Raw genomic sequence first — 23,515 nt, 5'->3', positions numbered from 1 at the left:
GGCATGACGCGGCTGATGCTCTTGGGCTCCCCTCTTCCGATTGGACCAGCCAACTGTCAATCAGTATCCCATCAAGCAGACGCTTTCATGGCCGGGCTAAAAATTGTCATAATCGTCTCATCTACATTTCCACCGCTTCTAAAAGCCGCGTAAGGTAATCACTCTTGCCCACAATATTGTTTTATGCATTTTGATTGTTTCAAGCTCACGACTGCCTGCTTGTTATGCCGCTAACACGTGTGGGGTGCTTTTTTTTTTTAATATCGGGGTGCACGAGTGATAGCAGCCATGTTTGTCTTAAGTAAATAAACCCGGAAAACATCTTTGAGATCGCGTCAAATAACACGTCAATGCATGTACTAAGGCTTCAATTCCTCATATAGAAATGCTAATAATAGTACAGTTATACTGTGGGGTTCAGTTCTAGCCTCCAGATATCAACTTCAACAGTTTGAATCAAAATTGAGCTTAAGTGAAAGCTGGAATATCCTGTGATATTTTTTTTTTTATTGCATTAATTTCAAGTCTATCATAAGTAATGTCCTCATTTGAACTTGATGTGTATGTTTAAGGTCGTGGTGCTGTGGATTGTCCATGTACAAACTCTTTTTGCTGAGACATGGGGAGGGGGCTTGGAACCGGGAGAACCGTTTCTGCAGCTGGGTGGATCAGAAGCTGAGCGAGGATGGCGTGAGGGAAGCCCAGGATTGTGGCCGGCTCCTGAAGGAGCTGGGCTACAAATTCGACCTGGTGTTCACCTCGATCCTCAGCCGCTCCATCCAGACGGCCTGGCTGGTCCTGGAAGCCATGGGCCAGGAGTGGGTCCCCGTGGTGAAGTCGTGGAGGTTCAACGAACGCCACTACGGAGCCCTGATCGGTTTGAACCGGGCCGAAATGGCCGCCCAGCACGGGGAGGAGAAGGTGAAGCTGTGGCGGAGGAGCTACGATGTCACTCCGCCTCCCATCGACAAATCGCATCCGTACTTTGATGAAATCTACAGCGATCGCAGATACAGCACGTGCGACGTGGAGAAGGACAAGCTGCCTCGGGCCGAGAGCCTCAAGGAGGTGTTGGACAGGTTGCTGCCATATTGGGAAGGCACTGTGTTACCTGAGGTCTGTGAAGGAAAGACGGTGCTCATAGCAGCTCATGGAAACAGCTGCCGCGCCCTCCTCAAACACCTGGAAGGTATGCTACTCATCTGCCACTTTACATTCAGGACCTGGTTGACTAAAGTTTTGCATTTGCAAATATATATCGGCTGATCACACGCACAAAGAAGAGTTTTATAAGTGACTTGGAATAAGTTGCAGTCATATTTCTCAAAGTATGATGAATACATACCTGTGGATATGTTGGACGGAGTGAACATGTGATTTTTTTTTTTTTATTCATTCGTTGAGCAGCAGCTCCCATATAGTTGTCAAATGTCGTGCCGTGCCAGAAATGGTCGCTTGACCCTACTCGAAAAAAGGTCACTTAGTTTAGGTTACGTTGAGCATCCACATTGACCTTTGATAGTTCAGTACTTGTACACCACTCATTCATTTTACATTTAGTGTGGAGTCGGATCTTGACTTTGCAAGTATATCAGAAAAACACTACACTTGCTTTTTTTGAAAAATATATATTTTATACTTTTATATGATTACATTGATGAAGGAAGACTATTGGGCAGGAAAAGGTCCAAAAGTTTAATTTGACCAGCTAAACTTGAATATTCTCATTTATACGCTTCCGGCAGGTATTTCGGACGAGGATATCGCCGGCGTGACTTTGCCGACGGGGATTCCGGTTTTGCTGGAGCTGGACGCGCAGTTGAAGCCTGTGAAAGCTCGCCAGCTACTGGGAGACCAGCAGAAAATCCAAGCGGCCATTAAAAAGGTGGAGGATCAGGGAAAAGCCAAAGCGTCAACTTGAAATGGATGTGAGACATTCAAGTAACGTTAGCATTAGCAGCTACAGGATAGCTAATGCTAACGCTCCTAATCTGAGAGTGTGGGAAGAGTAACTTGATAGCAACTGGAGACAAATTGAAAGCGAGGAAAAAGTCTTAATGTGAAATGAACGTGCGTCTGATGTAGCACTTTGGAGAAGACGTCCGTTCTTATTGTTTTTGTTTCCAAACTGACGACTCTCGTGAGTTTTGGTAACAAAATGTGTTAATTGTCGCTAAAATGTGATGCTAAATTTCGAAAAGTCAGCAACCTGCTCTGTTACATGGGTTAGAGTTGTTTTACTGCTAGTTAGCATTAACATGCTTACTCTAAGTTCAAGGGAAAACCAAACAAACGTAACATTAGCATTGCTAAAATATTGCGTGACTCTCTTGGAGTGGGAAATCCGGAATTTTCACTCGACACTGACTTAAAACATTTCAGGGATTTTCTAAGTTACTATCCCAGATGCTTAAGCTAATCACTGGTGGCATTGTTACTGTCTTTGTTTTTGATGCACTTATTTGATTTATGTACCGTTACAAAATGTTGAAATGCCTGCTTTTTTTTTTTTTAATTGCCACCCTTGTTTCGGATGCACTGGTAAAGGGAACGTACTGTAAATTGATTTTAGTTGGAAATCTTTCAAAATTTAGCCACTATGGTATGTCAGCTGTTCTTCAACAAAAGGTTTCCACTGGAGGAAAAAAAAATAATGCAATAAGATGTAGCATGTTGTCCTAATGTTGAAAATCACATTTGATTTTCATTGTTGTTTGTCACTCATCCAAAGTGGGGTTGTGGTTTTTTTTTTTGGTGAAGCAAATAAAGTTACATTAAAAATGTTTGTTTCATACGTTGGCTTTATTCAGGAACGCTATCATCCACCGAGATCAAATTTAAAGCACATTTTTAGGATGCACTTTTTTTATTTTTAGGTAATATCCTTAAATCAGCATCCGTTCGAGAAAACTGTTACGGCAAGTAATAATCTCAATCTGAAGATTTGATTTTAGTCAAGCCTCTGCAAAATTCTCTTCACTTACAGTATGTCTCAAAAATTTGATCTCAAAAATACATGGCCAGAAATGGGTAAGTTGACTATTTTGAGTTGAAGGGGCCATTCTAGCCAAAAGGGTCATTTTATTAGTCTCTCAAAAAAAAAAAAAAAAAAGACATGCACAATTCCAGTGTGAAGCATGCAGGCGGGGCCTCAAGCTTTCCCATTGGATTTAAAAACCTCTGCTTGCTCTCCTGCTCTTGTTTTCAAGTTGAAAACTGCTCGCTGTGGTTTGCTGTTTAGGTAAGTCTCCCACTTGGTCCATTGCCTTGACTTTTACTCAAGATTATTGTCTCATTGTGCCATCTAATACTTCAATTTCCAGCAACTTTTCTTGTGAGAAACATATTTAATTGCCACTCACATTACCAGTACTGATGGAGTACGTAATGATGAAGATATAAAAATAATTGTTTCATTCAAAAATGAACTTTTCTTGTGAGAAGCATATTTAATTGCCACTCACATGACCCGGTATTGATGGAGTACGTATTGATGAAGATAATTGTTTCATTTAAAAATAGACAAAACAAACTTGTCACCCTGAAGTAAAAAAATAAATATGTTCAAAAATTGATATTTAACTGGAAGTGTAAATCTGTTGTTCTTGAATTTTTATAATCTGATCTTTTTTTAATCTCTTGTGTTTTTAACCCCTGCCTTTTGTATGAAATGTGCTTATTAAATACACATTTATGTGAGCTCCTTGCTATATTTTATCAACAAACATCAAGTCTGACATCGATTCTTTTATTTAAGGAACTTGAAAGTCTCAAAGATTGACCATTTCTAACTGGCTAAAATGGTATTTTATCAACAATGAAGACTCTTTGATTGTTTGTGTGGATTTATCTTCTAATGATGCCACATTTGAATGACATAGCTCTTTTTTTTTTCAACCCACCATTCATTGACAGTAAAAGATGGCCCATTAGCCTCTCGTTCATACTTTTAAATCTCCCAAAGGAAGCAGCTGGAATGTTGATTCATGGCAATGGAAATGGAAAGAGGTTATTTTGAGACTGTCACTTTGTGTTGCAGCAGCAGATATTTGCGAGAGTAAACGCTGCTCTCCATCCATGGCCTTGTAGCTGGGCCAAAACTGGGAGCAGCGAACAACAAGGGCGGTTTGCGTGCTTCCTTAAAAGGAGCACCGCTGGACCAGATGATGGGCTGTGCTGTCCTGTCAGGCCCCAAGCAGGAAAATAAATTACAATTGAACCTTGCCTCATGCAGTGGTTCTCAAATGTTTTCCCCCCCTAAAAATTTTTTTTAAAGCGCTGCGGGTATTTGCATCTGCATAAGTATAAGGAATTGAGTATTTGACTAATTATTTAATTAAAATGTATTAAACATCTAAGTGATTTTATTTTTTTCTACTAAATAAAATTTTATTAACAGTTCTAAAATGATAACTTTTTCAAAAGTTAAACCAACGCGACTGTACTTATTGAGTGATTCTTTTGCCTACCACTAGAGGGAGCTCACGTACAGTTACTGGTAGAAAAAAAATAATCACTTTATTTGCCAACAAAATAAAACATGCGAGCCTTTTATTTCCCATAAAAGTGAAGCGCAAGCTTTAACGAATCCTCCATCTACACGCCCGCAAACCAAACAGCCTTCTTTCCAACTCGAGTGGTTGCAAACATTTTAATAGGCACTGACTACAGTATGTCACCTCATATAAACTGTTTGGAATTTGTCTATTGGTCAGGTGACCATGTTTGGTCATGCCGAGGAAGCCGATGTGACTTTCAGATAGATTGTAAACGCTTCTCAGGGGGGGCAAACCCGTCACCCGTATGCGTGCTGCCTTCTTGGTCATGACAATTTCTCGGCCTATTAAACTCGACTCTGGCCTGGAACGGCTTATTGTAATTACAATAAATCTGAATCGAATCGCTCGGGCGGTTGCAGTGTCGTAAAAGCGTGTCGTTAAATGCGGCAAAAGGACCGGACGGAATTAATCGATTGCCAATGATGAGAACTCCCAGCATCCAAATCATCTTAATCACAATCAAGCTTAATATCTCCGTCGTAAACTCTTGTAATGCCTCGAGGTTGTTTTTTTTAAGGATCATGAAGATCCGGGTTGGTTTTGTTTTCATATTCCTTCATCACACCTCGTCATGATGCCATTCGTAAGATACACACATTATTTGATCGCCTTGTGGAACCAGACAATAGCTACAGTTTGGACACAAAGACAAATGGAAGTAACGATATTTTATGTTTAAGAAATGTTTTATGGGCAGTCGGAACAGTCAGCTTGTGTAAAGACTCGCCTTGTGGAACCAGACAATAGCTACAGTTTGGACACAAAGACAAATGGAAGTAACGATATTTTATGTTTGAAGAAATGTTTTATGGGCAGTCGGAACAGTCAGCTTGTGTAAAGACTTGAATTAATCGCACAAATGTCAACAAATACACGAAACGGTGCAAGACAGGACGTAAGGCGGAGTAAAAGTCGAAAAAATTGATTCTGAGGGAAGGAGGAGGCAGAAGGAGCAGCGTTTCCTTTTGTGGTAGTTGAATTCGCTGGAAGAAGAAGGAGCAGGAATTCTTTGTGCTACATGAGGAGCGAGATGCAATCCAGACTCGGCTTGATATATGGCGACAAGCCACGGCAGGAGTTCCCGGACGAAAGTCGGGCTACTGTTACGGAACTGTACAATTCAACACGTGTAGATTATTTATCCTCTGCAACGAATGACTAATATGACTCCTTAATGTCAATTTTGTCTGATTTCCTACTAAATTCTCTTTGGTATATTTGGTCTCGCAGAGAGAAAGCAAATCTTTGGGCCATCATGGATGACGACTTTGACCGCCGTATGGAACTGAGGAGACAGAGGAGGGAACAGATGCGCCTGGAAGCCGAGACGTGAGTCGAGATCCAGCGAGTTCATGTCACTTTTTCGCTTTCATTCCATCGCATCAAATACGTTTTACAGAATGGGTTACGCCAACGACGATGACGAGGAGGCGGCTCGGGAGCAAAGGAGGCGTGCCAGGGAAGAGAGGAAGAAGATGAGAGAATCGGAAGAGTGCGGAAGCAGCGATGTGATCGACGCCAACAAGTAGGACGGCAAACGCAACCTGATGGATCTCTGACGTCTATAGTCGTCAACGGGAGTGAATGAGTTTGAATCTTGAGATTAAGGACGGAGACCACACAACTCGATGTACTTTCGTTGCAGTTTGGCAGAGAGCGAGACCTCTCCTTCCTCCGCCATGACTCTGGCAGCGGAGGATGACGACCAGGCTCTGGAGGAGCGCCTGGCTAAGAGGGAGGAACGTCGGCAGAAGAGGATGCAGGAGGCCATCGAGAGACAGAAGGAGTTGGACCCGAGTTTAACCGCGGCCAACGGGCTCGAGGGGTCGCCGGAAAACGACAACCACAGTGGTGGGCAGAGTGGTGCGGAGGAAGAAGAGAAGGAGAAGGAACAAGTCCAAGAGGAGATGCTTGATGCCTCCTCTTGGAAGAAGGAGCAAGATGATATAAAGGAAGAGGTAAGAAAGTGAGGACGTATTTTTCCTCTTTGAAATCGAGGAGACAATCTGCAGAAGCTCATCCGGCAAAGTGAAACAAAAACACTTCTCCTACAGGAGAAGATTGGCGCCGAGGAAGAGGAGGAGGCTGCTCCCGAGGTTGACGAGGAAGAAGAAAATGAACAGAGGAGGAGGAAAGAAGAGGAGGAGGAGCGGCAGCAGAAAGAAATGGAGGAAAAGCGAAGGATAGAGGAAGAAGAGCGGCGGGAAAAAGAGGAAGAGGAGAGGAAGAGGAAAGAAGAGGAAGAGCGACGGGAAAGGGAAATGGAGGAGAGGCGCCGGAAGGATGAGGAAGAGGCGGAAAAGCCAAAACGGGAACTGGAGGAGGCGAAGAAACGCAAAGAGGAGCAAGAAAGACGAGAGTTGGAGGAGAAGAAGAGGAAAGAGGAGCGAGAAAAAAAGGAGAAGAAGAAAAAGGAGGAGGAGGAGCAGAAGAGGAGAGAGATGGAGGAGAGGAAGAAGAAAGAGGAAGAAGAAAAACAAAAGAAGCAAGCCGAGGAGAAGAAGAAGAAAGACGAGGAGGAGAAGCGCAAAAAGAGAGAGATGGAGGAGAAGAGGAAGAAAGATGAGGTTTGACTCTTTGGGTATTTAAAAGTATCATTATAAACCACTTGATTAGATTTTTTTCATAAAAAAAAATAAAAATCATGTTTTTTTATATAATCTTTTATATATAGCAATTATTTTTCTAACTATAATTTGTTTGTTGTTGTTTTTTCCAAGAATGTAACGACCAAACAAAATGGAGCCTTTGTTGAAAATAAGCTGAAAAAGCCAGACAAGCTATCAAGGTAAAACATCTTTTTATTTTTCCATATTTGTAAAATTGTTTTTGTAAAATCTGTTTATTTTCAATTTCTTCTAATAATTGTACGATTACGACTATGAGTTGCTCGAAATAGAAACCTTGTCGGATTACAACTAGCATTGTGAATTTTTTTTTTTTTTTTTTTTGGGCCAACAGGGACGACGCTCCTTCGGCGGGGCAGGACGACGCTGAGCGGCAGGAGGCCGAGCGCAAGCTACAAGAGCTCCAGCGGCGGCGGAACGACGCGGAGAGCGAGGAGATGGAGAAGATGAAGCAGAAGCAGCACCACGCCGAAGCCGAGCTGGAGGAGCTAAAGAGAAAGAGGGGGGAAAGAAGAAAGATCCTCGAGGAGGAGGAAGAGCAGAAGAAGCGAGAGCTGGAGAACAAGAAGAGCAAGGAGCAGGTGAGGAGCAACTTTTTTGCGCCTTTGGGGCGGAAATGTGTGAGCGCCTATGGGCGTCTGCGCCGTAGGAGGAGAGGAAGAGGATGAGGGAGGAGATTGAGAAAAGGAGAGCGGAGGCCGCTGAGAAGAAGAAGCAGCTGGAGCAAGAGCCTGCCAAGCCTTCATTCAAAATCACCCCCAAAGGTTCATCCAAGGTAACTCTCATTGTTTCAAAATTGATTATGACCTGAACATTTTTGGTGATGTTTGATCTTGATTTACATATGACAGCTTTATGGGACAAATCTTCCTTTAGATTATAAATTTGAATCTTGTATGTGAAAAATACGAGGGCGTAAATTCCTGTATCTCTATTTTTGTACTCGAATGATTGAAACCTTTTTTTGTGAAAAAAACGTCGTCGTGTGTTACAGATTCATTTCTGTAAAATTACAACTATTTTCTAATCCAAAGATTCTCGTAAAACATTCCCTCGCATATTTGAGGCTTCACGTCTCACTTAGCTTTGTTGTCCAACACTTCTAATGTTTGTGTAAAACGCTCGCAACCGACGGCCAGATGTTCTTACGAGCACTCGAGCGAGCGACAAACAGCGGATCTCCGAAATGATTCACGTCTGCTGGCCACCATTTCGGTCTAAAAGAACACAACGCTCTCCTATAAAAAAAAAAAAACGAGACAGAAAAGTCAGACAGTCCTCGAATCAGCAGGCCGACTTGACCCGTTAGTTCATTACGACTGGCGAACTATTTTCATATCCTAAAGCCGTGTTCTTGTTTCACACAGATCGGAGAGAAGGCGGAATTCTTGAGCAAATCGGCTCAAAAAAGGTGAGAAATTTTGGATGGTCGGTTAAGCAGACTAGGTGTCCCTAATCGAGTGTCTGACCTTTACGCTCTGGGTCAGCGTGAGAGCGTCGCACGCCCCCGTCGTCTCAAAGATCGGCAGCAGACTCGAACAGTACGCCTCGGCCGTCCAGGTGAATCCCTCCATCCCTCCCTCCTTTTGGTCATTCTAAATTTTATGCTTCTACTTTCCACAGGGGAACAAAGACGTGAAAACCCCCAAGCCTCTCGGAGCTGACATCCCCTCGGGGGGCACGCGTAGCATCAAGAGCATGTGGGAACGCGGCAACGTGTCTGATAATCAAGCAAATAAGGTTGCAAAAAGATTCACAAGGTTATGGAATTTGGGGACTTTAACGACGGATGAATTCAAGTAGACGTTTTGTGTCATCTCCAGGACGCAGGCTCTAACAAAGGAAGCGTCGCCAGTCGGACGGCGAAGTCTGCGCAGGCCGAGAAGACGGCGCTCGTTGAATCGGAACCGCCGGCGGCGGTGGCAACAAAGCCTGGAGCAAGGACCGATAAATCCCAGCCTGCTGCACAAGCACGTACTAATGTAATTATTATTAATATTGCCCAATTATTGCTTGGATACACCCGGTCTTTTTTTTTTTTTTTAATTTACATTCGGTTCCTCTTTCTTCACCCTCCCCGCCATGTCAACGTTATTTTTAGCCCTCCCAACAATAATCTTGTTCTCTCATGAGGCAACATTTCCCCCTGTTGGATATGCGCACTCATTGAATACTTGTGCTTTAATTAAGCATATTTCATTTAAATGCTATTATAACATCATGTGTAAAAAAAATATTGTACAGATTTTTTTTTTTTTAAAGACATTCAGAATTATTTTGTGCCATTTTGTTAGCTAGTTTTATGAGACAGTATTTCCAGCAGCAATAAAAATAAAGTCAATCGCATATCATTTGTTCAGACCACAGATTACTTTTAGTAAAAGCGAAATCGATGCTCAATAAACAATTTTTTTTTTTTGGACTTGTCACAGGACGTGAATAAGCAAAGTGACGTCGGTAACAAGCCCAACATGTGGGAGACCAAGAAAAGCTCGACGCCAGCCAAAGTAACACACAAACACACACACACAAACACACACACACACACACACACACACACACACACAAAGCAGCAACTCTTAGTTTCCAACACATTTTTTTTTTTTTTTTTAATTGGTACTAACATGCGCCATACTGATAAATTATTCTGTGCTTTTGCAGGTATTGGTTGGAGTCAAAGGCAAGTTTGTCTAAAAGTAAGTTTCTTAACCATAATCGTTTAAACTGATCCAAAAAAAAAAAAAAAGATAAAATAAATATATAATTAAATAAATAAAAATGATCGAAATGTGTGAATCATTTTATAATAATAATAATGAAGGGGGAATAAAAAAATTAAGGCTGTCCACTGGAAATGGAAGCCCCCCCCCCACTCTAAATTTAAAACAAGCTGTCACCTTGACCTTGTTTCCCGGAGCGCTATAAAAAAAAACAAAAAAAAAAAACATGCTCCGCGTGACAACAGTGTTGTCGCCCGCACCACCACGCGAGCCGTCGTTGGGTTATGCATACCGTCGTGCAGCTGCTTGATTGTCACATTACGACCGACGGCTCACTGACTTAGCAACAAGTAAGCGACAAAACTGGGCCAAAGTACTTTGAGCTTATTCAATCAACAAACATTCCTGCTATCAAACTAGATGGAGTCCTTGGCTCACAAGAAGTCTCCGGATATCAATTGAGCTCATATAGTTTTATCGGCGACTCTGCGCCGTCAGCATTCGTTCTTTATCGGGAATAGAACGCAAAAGGGCAGATGACAAAGTTACACCTTTCGGTGGACCGTCATTGTCAGCACTATTTGCTCCACACGCCGGAACAGATGGCCGCTGCAACAACGTGCTCTAACTTGGTGGTCACTCTAAATTAGGGAAACATTTGTAATTGGAGTAAATTGAGACTTGTCTTCATTTTGAGACAATAATTGTATTTGGAATAAAACGTATCATAGTTAAGAGTAACTCTAAATCGATTTAAATAAAGTCCATTTAATAATCGGAGTAAATCCAACCTCTTCTCATCGTGGTAATATCTTAATTGGAGTAAATTAATCGAATTGCATTTGTATTGTAATTGGATTAATTGTATCATTTTGGAATAAGAAAAAGTCATCACATCTATCACAATTGTAGTCAAGATCATCCAATTGTAATTGTAACGATTCACATCGTATTGTAATCGGAGAAAATCATACCGCATTGTAATCACAGCTGATTGTCATTTTATCCACTCTCTAGCATCGGAGCAAATATTCACCGCCTGCCTTGAAGCACCATGCCGAGTGAAGATCACATGATCTGGATGGGCTGCACTGTCCCATTGCCTTGAAGAGTTAAACAACAACAAAAAATTGTCTGAGATGAGGAAACCGAGGGAACATTTCAATGAGTGTTTGTCAAAATGTTGAAACCTTTGTTTCTCCTTGTGAGCTTTTACAGTTCGATGTTCCGTTTTGTGCGCGCACTGCTTTCTGCGAGTTAATCGAGGCGAGACCACTAAGCTGCTTACGTTTTTTTTTTTATGAAGTCGTTTTTTTTTTTTACTGATGGTTACTAAATCAAATACAAAACAAACACACGGAGGCATTTGCAGCATAACATGAAAAAATGTCGAGCTATAGCGGATATCAAAAGTCTACACACCCCTGTTGAAATCCATGTTATTGGGATAAAACATTTTTTTTTAACTTTTCAAAAACCTGCCATTTAAAGGAGGGTGTGTTGACTTTTGTTTATTCACTGAATTATTCTATCTATTCCGTGTTTACAATGACACTGCCTTTTTATTTTGCTTGCTAATGTGTGTTTCGTTCAGGCTACGTTCACATGAACACCAGTGTTAGTTAATAGTACACCGTAAAAAAAACTTTTTGGGGCCAAGAACAGCAATTTAATTACATTAATGAAAAAAGTGGTAGACTACCCCCCCCACTAACAATTTCCACTAACAACCCAAGCTAAACTCCTGAGATGCTACTTCCTTGACACCAATCAGCACTTGATTTAGCCGGGGCTTTAGCGCCATCTTGTGGCAACTTTGGCTATTACAAAAAGAAGACAATAATATTTTTTTTTGACAAGCACTCGGAGTGTATTTGTTGAAAAATGACCGTGTACATGTGGACATAGCCTCAACCCGCTGCTGAGCACACGTGTAAGTCCTGACAATGTTGTGTTGGATGGAGATTGGATATTTTCAGCAATTAAAAAAAAAAAAAAAAAAAGGGTGTTGTCTTGTGTTGAAACGTGATTTGGCCAAAGTTGTCCTACGGCAGCCATGCTCCCCTTGGTGCAGAGCACTCATAGGGCGCTGGTGTCACATGAGAACAGAGGAAGGGCAGGACGAGCGTACAGCGTATACTTGGATTGAAAGGAAGAAAAAAAAAAAAAAAGTGGGGCCACACTTTGTTTGTCAAGATCAAGTCGGTGAAGTTGGCAGCACGCTCAGCTAGCAGGTAAGGACTCTTTGAATCGTATGTATGTATATATTGATGCTAAATATATAAAGTTTTCATAATGAATCCATTAATATTTATATTTGTACCACTATTTGAATGAAAGTTTTTGGTATTCATTGTAAATAATGTTACATGTACTAAAAATGTGAATTTTGTTGAAAATATAAATGTATTTTTATTTAACTAAACAATATTACAGTATTTGAAATAAATTAAAGAGATTACAAATGATTGATAACATAAATGTATTTGTTTATATTTTTATTAGGAACAAACACATTTTCTGCATCCTTTTTTAGTTTACATTTTTTAGCAGAAACATAAAGCAACAGTATTTTGTCGGATTTGATAAACAAAATGCTTTTTGGTGGTGTTGATCAGAAACAAGGCCAACCAAGGTCAAGATGGGCAATTTGGAATAAAAACGAGGAGCAATAAAAACAATTTCTATCAATAGACATGATTAATATTTATTCATCTGCATCTCCCCAGGGGCAGGGTGATGCTGCACTGGTCATACTCTAAAAATGGAACGGTGTGAATATGTCACTATGCTGTTTATTGATCAGAAATATTTGTCTGTTTAAAATAAAAAATAAAAAAAAAACAGATTTATTTTGAAGAGCGTGCCTCAAGGACACCATGTCTGACTCAGAAGAGGTCGTGTTCGGGGAAACTCAGTATGTCGCTATTATTAATACATTTTTTAAACAGCTAGTATGTGGTCAATAGATGATGACTTCTTTCATTTGTTTTTCTATGTTTCCTTTGAAGGGAGGAAGAAGGTAAGAGCATTCCCCTACTTTTATATTTCTGTATGAACTTATGATTAAATATTAGAAAATATTATATTGTCCCAAAATTAATGGGACAGATACGAATGCCTCTTTTATGTAGCGATTGAAACACCTTACTGGAATCCAAAGACGAAATCATAAATCCTGCATTAAAGTCAATGTTTTTCTCTCTCTCTTTTTTTTTTAAGATGACTCAAAGCCAAAACCAAAGTAAGTTTATTTCTCTTAACTCATTTCATGCTTCTTCTGCTAATTATCACCTCTTTTTGCTCCATTCCACAGATTCATGACAAATATACCCGCCCCAAAGATCCCGGATGGAGAGAAAGTGGATTTTGATGTGAGATGTTGATCCCACGAAATACTTCAAAAAAATTTAAAAAGCATGTTGTAAAATAGTCTGCACTACTTGTAAGCGCAGGACATCCACAGGAAGCGACAAGAGAAAGATCTGTCCGAGCTGCAGTCGCTCATCGAGGCTCACTTCATTCAGCGGAAGAAGGAGGAAGAGGAGCTTGTCGCACTCGTCAACAGAATTGTGAGTCAGGAAGTCAATGTAAAAGTAATCGGAATAAATCGTGCTAAGATAGCTCTGACCCGTGAAATCGTGTCACCTTGGGGCAGTTCTAATTGTGCCCCATGAAGTCTGCTTAGCAACAAGGGGCCGCACAGGAAAAATTTTTAGCGGTGAAGTTTCCGAATGAATCGTTTATGTCTTTTGGAATCAAATCAAATTTTGTTTAAAGGAAAAGCGTCGCGCCGAGAGGGCGGAGCAGCAAAGGATCCGGGCCGAGATGGAGAAAGAGAGGCAGGCCAGGCAGGCCGTGAGTTGCCACTCGTTAAGAATACACGAGCGATGACCCCGAGCGTTGACCTAAGCGTTTGTGTGCTCCATCCAGGAAGAGAAGGAGCGAAGAGAGCAGGAGGAGCACCGCAAGAAGCACGACGATGACGCCAAGAAGAAGAAGGCCCTCTCCAGCATGAGCCAGCAATACGGCGCCGGACAGAAGGTGGCCTAGCTTCGAGATTTGCTGAATTTTGCATGTCCTTATAGTTTTTTTTCTCTCCCCAAAATAGAGTGAAAGAAAAGGCAAAAAGCAGACTGAGAGAGAGAAGAAGAAGAAGATTCTGGCCGATCGTAGGAAGCAACTCAACATCGACCACTTGAGTGACGACAAACTGAAGTACGACAAACGAGGGGCTGATCAAAATAATACCGAATACGATACGAGCTGAACTATGGCGTGCGCGCGCGGCAGGGAGAAGGCCAACGAGCTGTGGCAGTGGCTGATGCAACTGGAGACGGAGAAGTACGACCTCAACGACAAGTTCAAAAGGCAGAAGAGTGACGTGAGTCCATCGTTCCCTACTGCGGCACTCATTAGCATTGCGAGGACAAAAACAAGGAGTAGGATTAGAAGCACTTGAAAAAGGAACGATATATTTTCCTTTTGTGCTACTTGCAGATCAACCTGCTCCTTGTCCGAGTGCAGGATCACCAAAGGTAAAGTTGCACGAAACGCTACAGTGAAGAACGACTTTAATTTACCCGATTTCATGCGGTTATGTTTGTTTTTTAGCGCCAAGGGACGTGGCAAGGGCAAGATGGGAGCGCGGCTGAGGTAGAGAGGGCGTCCGTCCTCGCCAAAACAGCGCACCGGCGTAGCTCCAATCACAGAGGGGATTTTGTTTGTGTGCCAACACAATACATGGGTGCCACACAACATGTCTTACTGGAATGTGCTTACACAAACGTGACCGATTTGATGATCTTTGGTGCGATACTCTCGTGTGTGTGTGTGTGTCCTGTAGGACAAAACAATAAAATACAAAGGAATTTGAAAGCTGTCCGTTTTTCTGGGCAAGGGGAGGGGGGGGTGTTCCAAAAGCATGATGGAAGTTAGTATGCAATATACGACGAGGACAACAGCTGTTTTTTTTTTATTTATTTTGGGTCGTGTCTATCTTTAATAATATTCGACACAAAATAATGGACAATAACATCATCCCTGTCGATAGTTTGGTTTATAAGAAAAATAGATTACTCCTAGTCAACGAGTCGAATGGGAGAGTGATTCCTCGTTATCCAGACTGTACATTCAAAACTAGCATTTCTCATACACTGTGTCGCATTTAGAGAACTGTACCGGGTGGTGGTGGTGGTGGTGGTGGGGGGGTTCCGTGTGGCGTGTGGGGGAGTGAATTGGGAAAGGGGAGGAGCCTGAAGGACAGCGGCTTCTCTCACCATAAGTGCGTTTCTCTGATCTCTGCAATCACCTGGCTGGCTTTCTGCAGGGCCTGCGTACACCAATGACATCGTCTCGGGTCAGGCAGGGTCAAACTCATTTTTCTCGCGGGCCACTTTTGTGCTTACGGCTTCCCTCAGGGGGCCGTTGTGATGGTGACGCCAAATAAATGTTTACGCGTCTTGTTGTTTCATACACACAACAAATCCATGGGTTACTAGTTTTGAAATAGTTTGTTCAATTATTGTTTTAAAAAAAAAAAATCAATGTTACGTTTTACTACACACAACAATTTGAAATTTTGGTCCAGATTTTGGCAAGGATCCTGAAAGTTGACATGATTTGCTTTTGTGGGCCACAAAAAAAAAAAAAAAATGGTACGGTGGGCCAAATCTGGCCCTTGGGCCTTAGGTTTTACACCCATAGTTGAAAGAATCATGTATTTCACTGGTGCACCTAATAAAGTAGCTAGTTTTTATTTCATAATTATGACTAAGCGCCACTTAGTGTGTATTTTATAGGTTGGGGTGGGTTACCTTGAGCATGTCCGCCGCCTCGTTGCGTCGCTGCGCCATGTCCTCCGATTCCGTCAGCAGGTCGTCCAACAGTACCGACTTATACAACTGACCCACCAGCTCGCTCTGCAGGCAGTCTTTCACGTGGTTGACTAAGAAGTGCATCACCGCTTTGGGAACGCTGAGAAGGACGGCAGAGATGAACGATGAAGAAGAAGATTCTGATGCTGGATCGCTGTGACTGTACCTGTCCTGGATGTTTTTCCGCACGATGAGAAAATAAGACTTGATGAGCCTCTCGATGACCTCGCAGTCTCTCTGTTCCCGAGCGGACAACTTTCTGGACACTGGTACGGGCTGAAGAGAATGGGGGAAAAAAAAATGGATGACTTGACGGCGTTTTTATTTCTGCCGCTACCCTTTTAATAAAGTCATCCTTACCACATCGAGCAAATTAACAGCATGGCCCTTCTGCGGGCTGGCGGGGAGGGCATTCTGGTGCATTGTCCTGTCACCAGCCACGCCGTCCTCCCCTCTTTTAAGCATCCCTCTCCAGTTCCCCGTCCCGCCGCTATCTATCTGATCCCCAGAAGATGCACCCTGAGCGCCACCCGCTGCTGCCTGTTGGCCGGAAAAGAGATTGGCATCACTCGCTTTATAGGATATCGATGGAAATGGGGTAAGTGTTTTCTAATGAGTTGTAGATTGTGATTTGTAAATAAAAACAGTACCTTGTCTCTGGGAACAGCGGACGGTAGATCCCTCGTTCGGAGGCGTCTTTGCTCCTGCGAAAAGAAGAAGGAAGCATCTTACAAATCTTTTGCGGTGAAAGACAGAAGAAAGAGAAAGACGCTCCGCACCTCAATGTTATGATTCATGAGGCCGCAGGCGTCGGCAAAGTCGGGATGCTTGGTGTTGATATACGCCAGCTCGATCGCAACCAGATTGTGAACCTCGAGGCAAAAAATACTTATGGTGATGAAACGGAAATCATTTAAACGCACGTAGTAATGCGAGATGTTGTCCTACCATGTCATTGGTGACCGGTAGTCTCTTTCTCAACAGGGAAGTGACCACTTCCACGATGGCGTCATGAAGCTTTGGAAATCGCAGTAGCTCCTGCATATGCGATTCACCATTGGAATTCATTTCAACACAAAGAAAATGCATTTTTTGAAAAACCAATTCCCAACCACATTTCATAAGTTGGATTGTTCATGTCATATTTTAAGATGCACACTCCTCTAACTGCAGCTGTGTCCTGTGGTCCGTCACCTGTGTGCTGTAGTTGCTGCAATGTTGGATGATTCTCTGCATCTCCTCGTGAACCAGCTCCACGCAGCGTAGACTAGGCTCCTCTAGACGCTTCACTTGTCTCTTGACCAGCAACTCGAAGGAAACCTCGGGAACAAACAAAGCAGGCCTGGGCCCCTGAAAAAAAAAAAAATTGTCCGGCCGTTCAGATAGTTGCTAATTATGTATCGTGATCAGATGTCGCAAAGACTCACCGTTGCATTACGGATCGCCGTGAGCACGTCGATGGTCGTCAGACCACCCAGGGGATCGACAGACTCCAGCGTGCGACCGAATGTCTCGTGGAATATATAACAGATTCTCGCCCCGCCACAGCTGGAAGGTTTGGTCAAATACATTTTCAGAAAGCGTCAAACAGGTACAGATCGAATAGTGACAGGATACCCGAAGAGGTTTGAAGCATGGGATGAGCGGATGACTCACAGTTCAGCCGTCTCAATGTATTTGGCGGTGCCCTCGATGGTGTGGCAGTACTCGGCGGCAAACTTGGTGATGAGCTGCAGCAAGGTGGCGCTCTGGTCCTCCACGGGCTCGCCGTAACTGTTCAGCAGCGACTGGTACTGCGCCGCCAGCACGTTGATCCTGGTTTTCAGCTCCGGGAGACAATCTCGGATGTGGTGCATGAGCAATCTGCGCCCAAATTGACAAACTGAGTCAAACGTGACTAAAAAAAGATTTTATTTTTGGTTCTCGTTTCAAGAGCAGGTTTATCTACTGGCCTCTTCAAACGGGAACTTCCACTCTTACCTGTTCAGTGTCCTGGCCAGATATTTGGTTCCGCTTCTGTTTGCAAGGGAGGGGTACTTCTTTTGTAGAAAAGCGTACTCATCACGAATAGCATCTGCCACTGACTTCTTCTGATTGATATCCAGCTGGCTCCTGGCAACAACAACAACGACGAGAAAATTCCAGTTATCACACCACACGACTGACGTGCAAATAGACGGAAGGACCGTCACCTGTTGACGACTCCGATAATGCCGAGTTTGACCGGAATGACTCGGCCCATCAGGATATCCATGGCGTCTGTTCCAGCGTCCATCAGATCCAACTTGGTGACCACCGCTAGCGTCCTCCTGCCTGGGAATAATTAGGACACACCTTGGTGATGTTTTTGAAGCAAGTAAAAAAAGCAAAGCGTTTACCATCAGGATCAACTTCGCGAGCCACTTTGAGGGCCTCGGACGTCGCCATGTCTGTGTTGGCGGCCGTCACAGCCAGGATGATGGAGTTGGGGTTGGAGATGTACTTCACGATCAGTTCACGGATCTGAATTTCAATGTCTTTGGGCTGGTCTCCCACCGGCACCTGCAGATGACAAAAAATGAATAAAAAACTAATAATAATTGAATGCTTGGGTGAATTAAATTGATCCTACCTTGGTAATGCCGGGCAGGTCGACCAATGTGAGATTGACAACATTGGGCGAGAAGACTTTGAGGTGAATGGGTTCGTCACTGATCCCCTGCGAGATGACAAAACATGAAGGCTGCATTGATATTTCTTGTTTGAAGACAGGCAGCTACAGGCTACTATACAAAGTGGAAATCACACGAGAAATGTATTTTCTGGTTGTACACAGCATGTCAATGTCCATACCTTGTTTATGCCTGATATTCTTTCCGTTTCTGCTTCGATTTCTTGACGTATCTCCTCAAAATTTGTGTAGATCTAAAAAAAATAATAATAATAGGTGGTCGGGACTTGAGTGGGCTCATTTGGCATTATTGTCTTCCATTTTACCTTGTTTTTAGTGTGCAAGAATTTTCCCCACTCCTCGCCATCGATGCCTGCAAAGATTAAAATTGAAGGAATCAGTTCATGATGCCACCACCAGATAGTGTCTAACTAAGAGGAATTTTCTGGTGGCTAGAATGGAATGTAAAAACTCTTCCAAGTAAACAGCTGAGGGAAGAAAACTGAGAATGGAAACCAAATGTTTTCTTAGCTGGGGGGGGAAAAAAAACAGCAACACCTTTCTAGCACAAAGAAGCAAGGCGCGTTTGGGGAAGGAGCAAGCCAATCGAAGCTGCAAAGGACGTAAAAGGCGAAACCCTGTTAGTCATCTCAGGTGAAGCTAGCAGTTCAGGACATTGCAGCTGTTTTGGGGTATTCGGGGATGTTCAGTGAATGATAGATTTTTTTTTTCCCAATCAATCTGAACTGAATGAAGCCACACGGGTGGGCAGTTAATCATTGAAGGGGCGGAAATTGGGAGGATACGCTATACTGTATACAAACACGATTAAGCAAAAAAATAATAAAAAGGAAGACCTCTGTAAAAGCGCCCATTTTTCTTGAATTCTGTAGTTTAAGAAAGAGACAACAGATGGGTTATAACCACTTTGACAAAGCTTTGGATAAAATATAATTTAGCGCTTTAACTTTCTATAATACAGTGGAACCTTGCGTGTTTTGATATTGCAATTATTCAGGACACCCAGTCAGGGATAAGACACAATAACTAAAAAAAAAAAAAAAAAACTGACTAAGCCGATAGTACCATTCTCTTCATTGGTCTTCCGGCGGTCTTCGGAATCGATGTGGACGAGCTGGAAGATGAGCGGCCGACGAGTCACGATGCCAGTGCCGCGCGGTAGTACATCCCTGCCGACAAGGCTCTCTAAAACAGAACTCTTGCCACTGCTCTAAAGGGGGAAAAAAAAACCACAAACATGGAAAATGTTAGAGGGCAGTTTTGCTTATATTTGAAGTCATGATAAATGCACTGAGGCATTTGTATTCACGTGGTAACGTTTTTTTTGGATTAGATGTCAGCAGTAAGTGGCTAGACATGACATCCACAATTTGTACTCATTAAAACTTGGCATACAACACTTTTGGTCTTTGGAGCTCACTAGCAAGGATATAGCAGCAAAATAAAACATCCCCTAGATCGGTTTGTTGCACTCTTAACACCCGTTGATGTCTGCCAAAAGAGCTGAGACTGCCTCATCCTATTAGAGGGTCAGAGAAAGTCAACACATTTGGCAAAACCCGCCACTTTAAACCAATTAAGCGCTACAGTAATGTGTTGAGGGCTTTTTTAGAAAAAGAAAGGCGTTTATTTTGGCGAATAGTGAAATTGGACGATATTATGTGTGATAGGCAGTATAATTGCAGGAATACATGTCGATTAGTATTACTTGGGTAAATTTAAAGTAGCTGCTATATAAAACTTGGGACTATAAAGTGTTTATACATGAAGTGACCACACATGGGCTGTAGAATATTGCTGGGGCATATTTTTCATTAACATGAGCTGAGTAGGAAACAATATACTACACGTTCCAACAATTGTCGTATTATTTATTCCGATAAACAAAACCATAACAGATTAAATTATCAACAGGGGATAATATGAAGGTAGTTGGATACGAATAGATCACCTCAAAAGTATAAGAAATCATACTTCTGATTGTTTTAAGGCTAGCCAACACACATACAATTGATAAGTTACAGATAAAAATAAAAGCCACAAACTCAAACCTAGAGTTTTGGGTATAATGCTAACAAACACGCTAGCTTCCAAAACAAACTCTTACCTGAGTACCAACCACAACTATTTGCGGCAGCTGCATGATGTCGGCGCCCACCGTGTTAAAAACATCCTGCAGCTTGTTGATGACAGGTATAAGGGCCTCCATGAGCTCCGAAACCGATGCGGACCTGTCGAACAACAGGAGACTTCTGGGTTCTTCACAAAGTCATTCAATGTCCCGCGGCTGGCTAAGCTAGCAATTGACATCTCTTTTACTTTGCGGCGCAAACTACTGCGCATTGCGCCGCTGCATTGTGGGAGATGTAGTTTAGAAAAAAAACCTTGCTATGTGATTCGAGCGCAGAAACGATTACTGAACTACATTTCTTGTAATGACGTCATATAACGTCGCGACCATAACAAGATCTCCTTCGCAACCGTAACTAAGGGTGCCACCAAAATATTTGCCCAACAATAATTGAGATTTTTTTTTTTTTGGTCAAAACTTGTACGCGGGCTTAGTTTACGTGAAAGCCAATATCTATTTGAAATACAAGTTAACGTGTTTTAGATTTACAGTACTGTGTGTTTACTTACCACAAATGTTTGAATAGAATTCTTATAAACTAAATAAGTTTTCTTTACCTTGTATTGAACTGATTACAAAAAAACTCGTCTCACAACCATTTTCGATCAAAACTCAAAATTGTTGAGTTTTAGTGGGTGTTGGCGAAAAGAAAAACTTAACGTTTTTACAAGTAAAATAACAGCAATTCTGTGAAGGGTTCAATAAGATAAAAACAAATAACAGGAAATACTTAAGCTTAACTTTTAATTTTTCATAACACAACTCCAAAACGCTAAGGAAAAGGTGTGTTTGGATTGGATCTTTTACAACATCAAATAAGCAAACAAATATTGCACATAACCGACAATGTTATCTCTAGCTAGGAATGAAGTAACATATTACGAAAAGCATCTTCTCTATCCTACTACACTGTTCTGTGAGTTAAAACTACAACAAATGTATGGTGATGTTTTCTACAGTATATTGACAAAAAAATATATATATACAGCTTGATAGTTTTTTACTGCTTAACCCCCTTTTTTTTCCAAGTACATTTCGGAAAAAACTCACATTTAGGCCAGCAGCTTTCAATGTTCTGAATTGTAATGATAGAAACTTTCCATGGCAATTAACCTCGACTGTTGAGCTATTATCCTGGACTTTGGGAGCTTTGCTTAAGATATGGTGGAATATCCATGAAATTAGACATAAAATTAGAACAATTTCTGTTTGACAGCTACGTTTATCACCTCTTTGTTATTTGTAAATAATTGTGAATAAAAAAAAAAAAAAGATTACATTCATATCTTGCTAGCAGTAACACAGCAAACTCCCTCTTTAAATTCGCATCGAGATTTACCAGAAAATGTGATAACTTTCCACCTCTCAAAACAAAATACATTCAACTAAGTCTTTCTTATTCGTCGTTACTGTCTACAAGAAAGATGGCTTTTGCATCCTAGGACGCAGTGCAATCTGTGTACGTGGTCACCATATTCCCTCTGCGCTGCGTCACTGTTCTACAATGCTGTTTGGAGGCAGCGCGGAAAACACTTTCAGTCGGCGTGGCGCGCCTGTGGAAAGCGAATATCTTCTCAATGTCGTCAAACAGGTCGCCAAAGACGCCGGCTCCTTGAAAGTGTCTCTTGTGTCGGCCGTGGGGTTCTCTCGAGGAATGTTCATCAAAGTGTTGCCTGTGACGGGCATGCCGGCTGTTGTGGTTGTACGTGTCAAAGTCCTTGAAGATGTCGTCCACCTTGAAACTGAACGGTTGCTGGGTGTTTTGCGTCTGTTGTGGACCCGTCGTGAAATAAGAGGAACCAAACCGGTCATATTCTCTTCTTCTGGTCACGTCCGATAGCGTCTCATAAGCTGTGTGTGTGTGTGTGGGGGGGACACAATCGAAGAGACAGAAACTGTCAATTATAATTGACTTCGATTTTGTTTGTGTAAACGTTAGGAAATGATCTACAGTTTGGTTCACGATGATGTCTGTATCTCAAATCAACGTTCTACATTCAAATGACTACAAATGCCATTAATCTGTGCACCTTTCTTTCAAATTCACAAATCATATCCATGTCAAGACCATTGAAGATTCAATTTCATCCATAGATGTTATAAAATGAAAATTGATGGCTAGTGAGAGAATAAAACAAATCAACTGTACCTTCTGCAATTTCCCTGAATCTCACTTCAGCGTCGGGGCTGTTGTTTTTATCAGGGTGATACCTCATAGCGAGCCTGTGAAAAGCTTTCTTTATCTGCCGCTCAGTAGCGTCTTTTGGCACTCCCAGTATTTCGTAGTAGTCCTTCTTGGCAAGGAGTAGCTCTGCTATCACGAGGAGGCACACGGCCATCTTCAGAGCAGACTGAGCATTGGCCATGGCTCAGATGTCCTGCACACTAAACACAAGTCAAAGGCAATCAAAATGATGGCTCCATTCGTTTTATACACGTCTCCTACTCACCTTTTATGAGGTCTAAGTGCAAGCCGAGCCTATACTCTATTAAATATTTAACCCGCGGTATTCATGACGCAAAAAGTGTATTTGACGATTAACGTGACATCGAGAGTTTCAAGCGTAAGTGATGGAAGCTAGTTACGTCATAGCACTTCTTCTTCGGTGCTTGTCCGCAAGCATGGCAACCAGTTTCTGCGTGACTTCCCTCCTGTGGTAAAAGTTGGAAATACCCTACTAGCTAGAAGAAAAAAGGTTTGAATTCTAGAATTTAGGCACATTATTTCCACAATTTCACCGTGTCTTTCTTGTTTTTATGAGTCAGTTACAGGAGCTGAATTATACTTTGTTTTTAAATGACAGATTGAGAATAAGTCCTCAATACAGCCAGTCATCTTTAGCTATACATTTTTCCAGTACCTTTGTTGAATCTGAAAAGAAAAGAAAATGCCTGCCCGTGCTGAAAATACGCTTAATGTGCTTAAAACTG

The 23,515-nt window shown here is 42.1% G+C and overlaps 5 protein-coding genes across 9 annotated transcripts; 3 read left to right on the top strand and 2 right to left on the bottom strand.

Moving 5' to 3' along the window:
* The first annotated feature begins 8 nt into the window (after nt 1–8).
* Nucleotides 9–2,774, top strand: bpgm (2,3-bisphosphoglycerate mutase). Of its 3 annotated transcripts, none has more exons than XM_085915495.1 (3): nt 9–154; nt 573–1,189; nt 1,746–2,774. In XM_085915495.1, the coding sequence occupies exons 2-3, from the start codon at nt 595–597 to the stop codon at nt 1,919–1,921; spliced, it is 771 nt and encodes a 256-aa protein (XP_085771621.1). In that variant the 5' UTR covers nt 9–154; nt 573–594; the 3' UTR covers nt 1,922–2,774. The 3 variants fall into 3 exon arrangements, with proteins under 3 accessions (XP_085771621.1, XP_085771619.1, XP_085771620.1); XM_085915493.1 differs by having other exon boundaries at nt 73–149; XM_085915494.1 differs by lacking the exon at nt 9–154 and adding an exon at nt 188–244.
* Nucleotides 2,775–3,203: 429 nt separating this feature from the next.
* On the top strand, nt 3,204–12,115 carry cald1b (caldesmon 1b). 2 transcript variants are annotated; one of them, XM_085915233.1, is made up of 15 exons: nt 3,204–3,241; nt 5,790–5,888; nt 5,959–6,084; nt 6,205–6,517; nt 6,614–7,126; nt 7,280–7,347; nt 7,521–7,767; nt 7,836–7,961; nt 8,554–8,597; nt 8,674–8,746; nt 8,810–8,926; nt 9,010–9,168; nt 9,619–9,693; nt 9,848–9,882; nt 10,924–12,115. In XM_085915233.1, the coding sequence occupies exons 2-14, from the start codon at nt 5,815–5,817 to the stop codon at nt 9,878–9,880; spliced, it is 1,968 nt and encodes a 655-aa protein (XP_085771359.1). In that variant the 5' UTR covers nt 3,204–3,241; nt 5,790–5,814; the 3' UTR covers nt 9,881–9,882; nt 10,924–12,115. The 2 variants fall into 2 exon arrangements, with proteins under 2 accessions (XP_085771359.1, XP_085771360.1); XM_085915234.1 differs by having other exon boundaries at nt 7,280–7,348; nt 7,546–7,767; nt 10,924–12,114.
* A 1,111-nt stretch (nt 12,116–13,226) lies between these two features.
* Nucleotides 13,227–14,754, top strand: tnnt2d (troponin T2d, cardiac). Its single transcript, XM_085915237.1, has 8 exons — nt 13,227–13,280; nt 13,362–13,478; nt 13,687–13,764; nt 13,840–13,950; nt 14,018–14,124; nt 14,200–14,290; nt 14,407–14,444; nt 14,521–14,754. The coding sequence occupies exons 1-8, from the start codon at nt 13,227–13,229 to the stop codon at nt 14,564–14,566; spliced, it is 642 nt and encodes a 213-aa protein (XP_085771363.1). The 3' UTR covers nt 14,567–14,754.
* Nucleotides 14,755–14,871: 117 nt separating this feature from the next.
* On the bottom strand, nt 14,872–20,770 carry dnm1l (dynamin 1-like). Its single transcript, XM_085915231.1, has 18 exons — nt 20,561–20,770; nt 19,519–19,663; nt 18,759–18,805; nt 18,615–18,686; nt 18,394–18,480; nt 18,161–18,323; nt 17,975–18,095; nt 17,763–17,894; nt 17,439–17,645; nt 17,210–17,330; nt 16,977–17,132; nt 16,731–16,820; nt 16,562–16,654; nt 16,433–16,486; nt 16,143–16,322; nt 15,949–16,058; nt 15,723–15,882; nt 14,872–15,238 (listed from the first exon to the last, which is right to left on the bottom strand). Exons 1-18 carry the CDS (start codon nt 20,660–20,662, stop codon nt 15,182–15,184), a joined length of 2,097 nt encoding a protein of 698 aa, XP_085771357.1. The 5' UTR covers nt 20,663–20,770; the 3' UTR covers nt 14,872–15,181.
* Nucleotides 20,771–21,300: 530 nt separating this feature from the next.
* On the bottom strand, nt 21,301–23,409 carry dnajb9a (DnaJ heat shock protein family (Hsp40) member B9a). 2 transcript variants are annotated; one of them, XM_085915236.1, is made up of 3 exons: nt 23,035–23,409; nt 22,734–22,962; nt 21,301–22,435 (listed from the first exon to the last, which is right to left on the bottom strand). In XM_085915236.1, exons 2-3 carry the CDS (start codon nt 22,948–22,950, stop codon nt 22,023–22,025), a joined length of 630 nt encoding a protein of 209 aa, XP_085771362.1. In that variant the 5' UTR covers nt 22,951–22,962; nt 23,035–23,409; the 3' UTR covers nt 21,301–22,022. The 2 variants fall into 2 exon arrangements, with proteins under 2 accessions (XP_085771362.1, XP_085771361.1); XM_085915235.1 differs by having other exon boundaries at nt 21,302–22,435; nt 22,734–22,969; nt 23,035–23,408.
* Between the last annotated feature and the right edge of the window lie 106 nt (nt 23,410–23,515).

The sequence above is a fragment of the Syngnathus leptorhynchus genome, chromosome 6 (assembly GCF_054491065.1).
Source record: "Syngnathus leptorhynchus isolate UIUO chromosome 6, UIUO_Slep, whole genome shotgun sequence".
NCBI classification, from domain to species: Eukaryota; Metazoa; Chordata; class Actinopteri; order Syngnathiformes; family Syngnathidae; genus Syngnathus; species Syngnathus leptorhynchus.
This window is presented reverse-complemented; position numbering and strand designations above follow the sequence as displayed.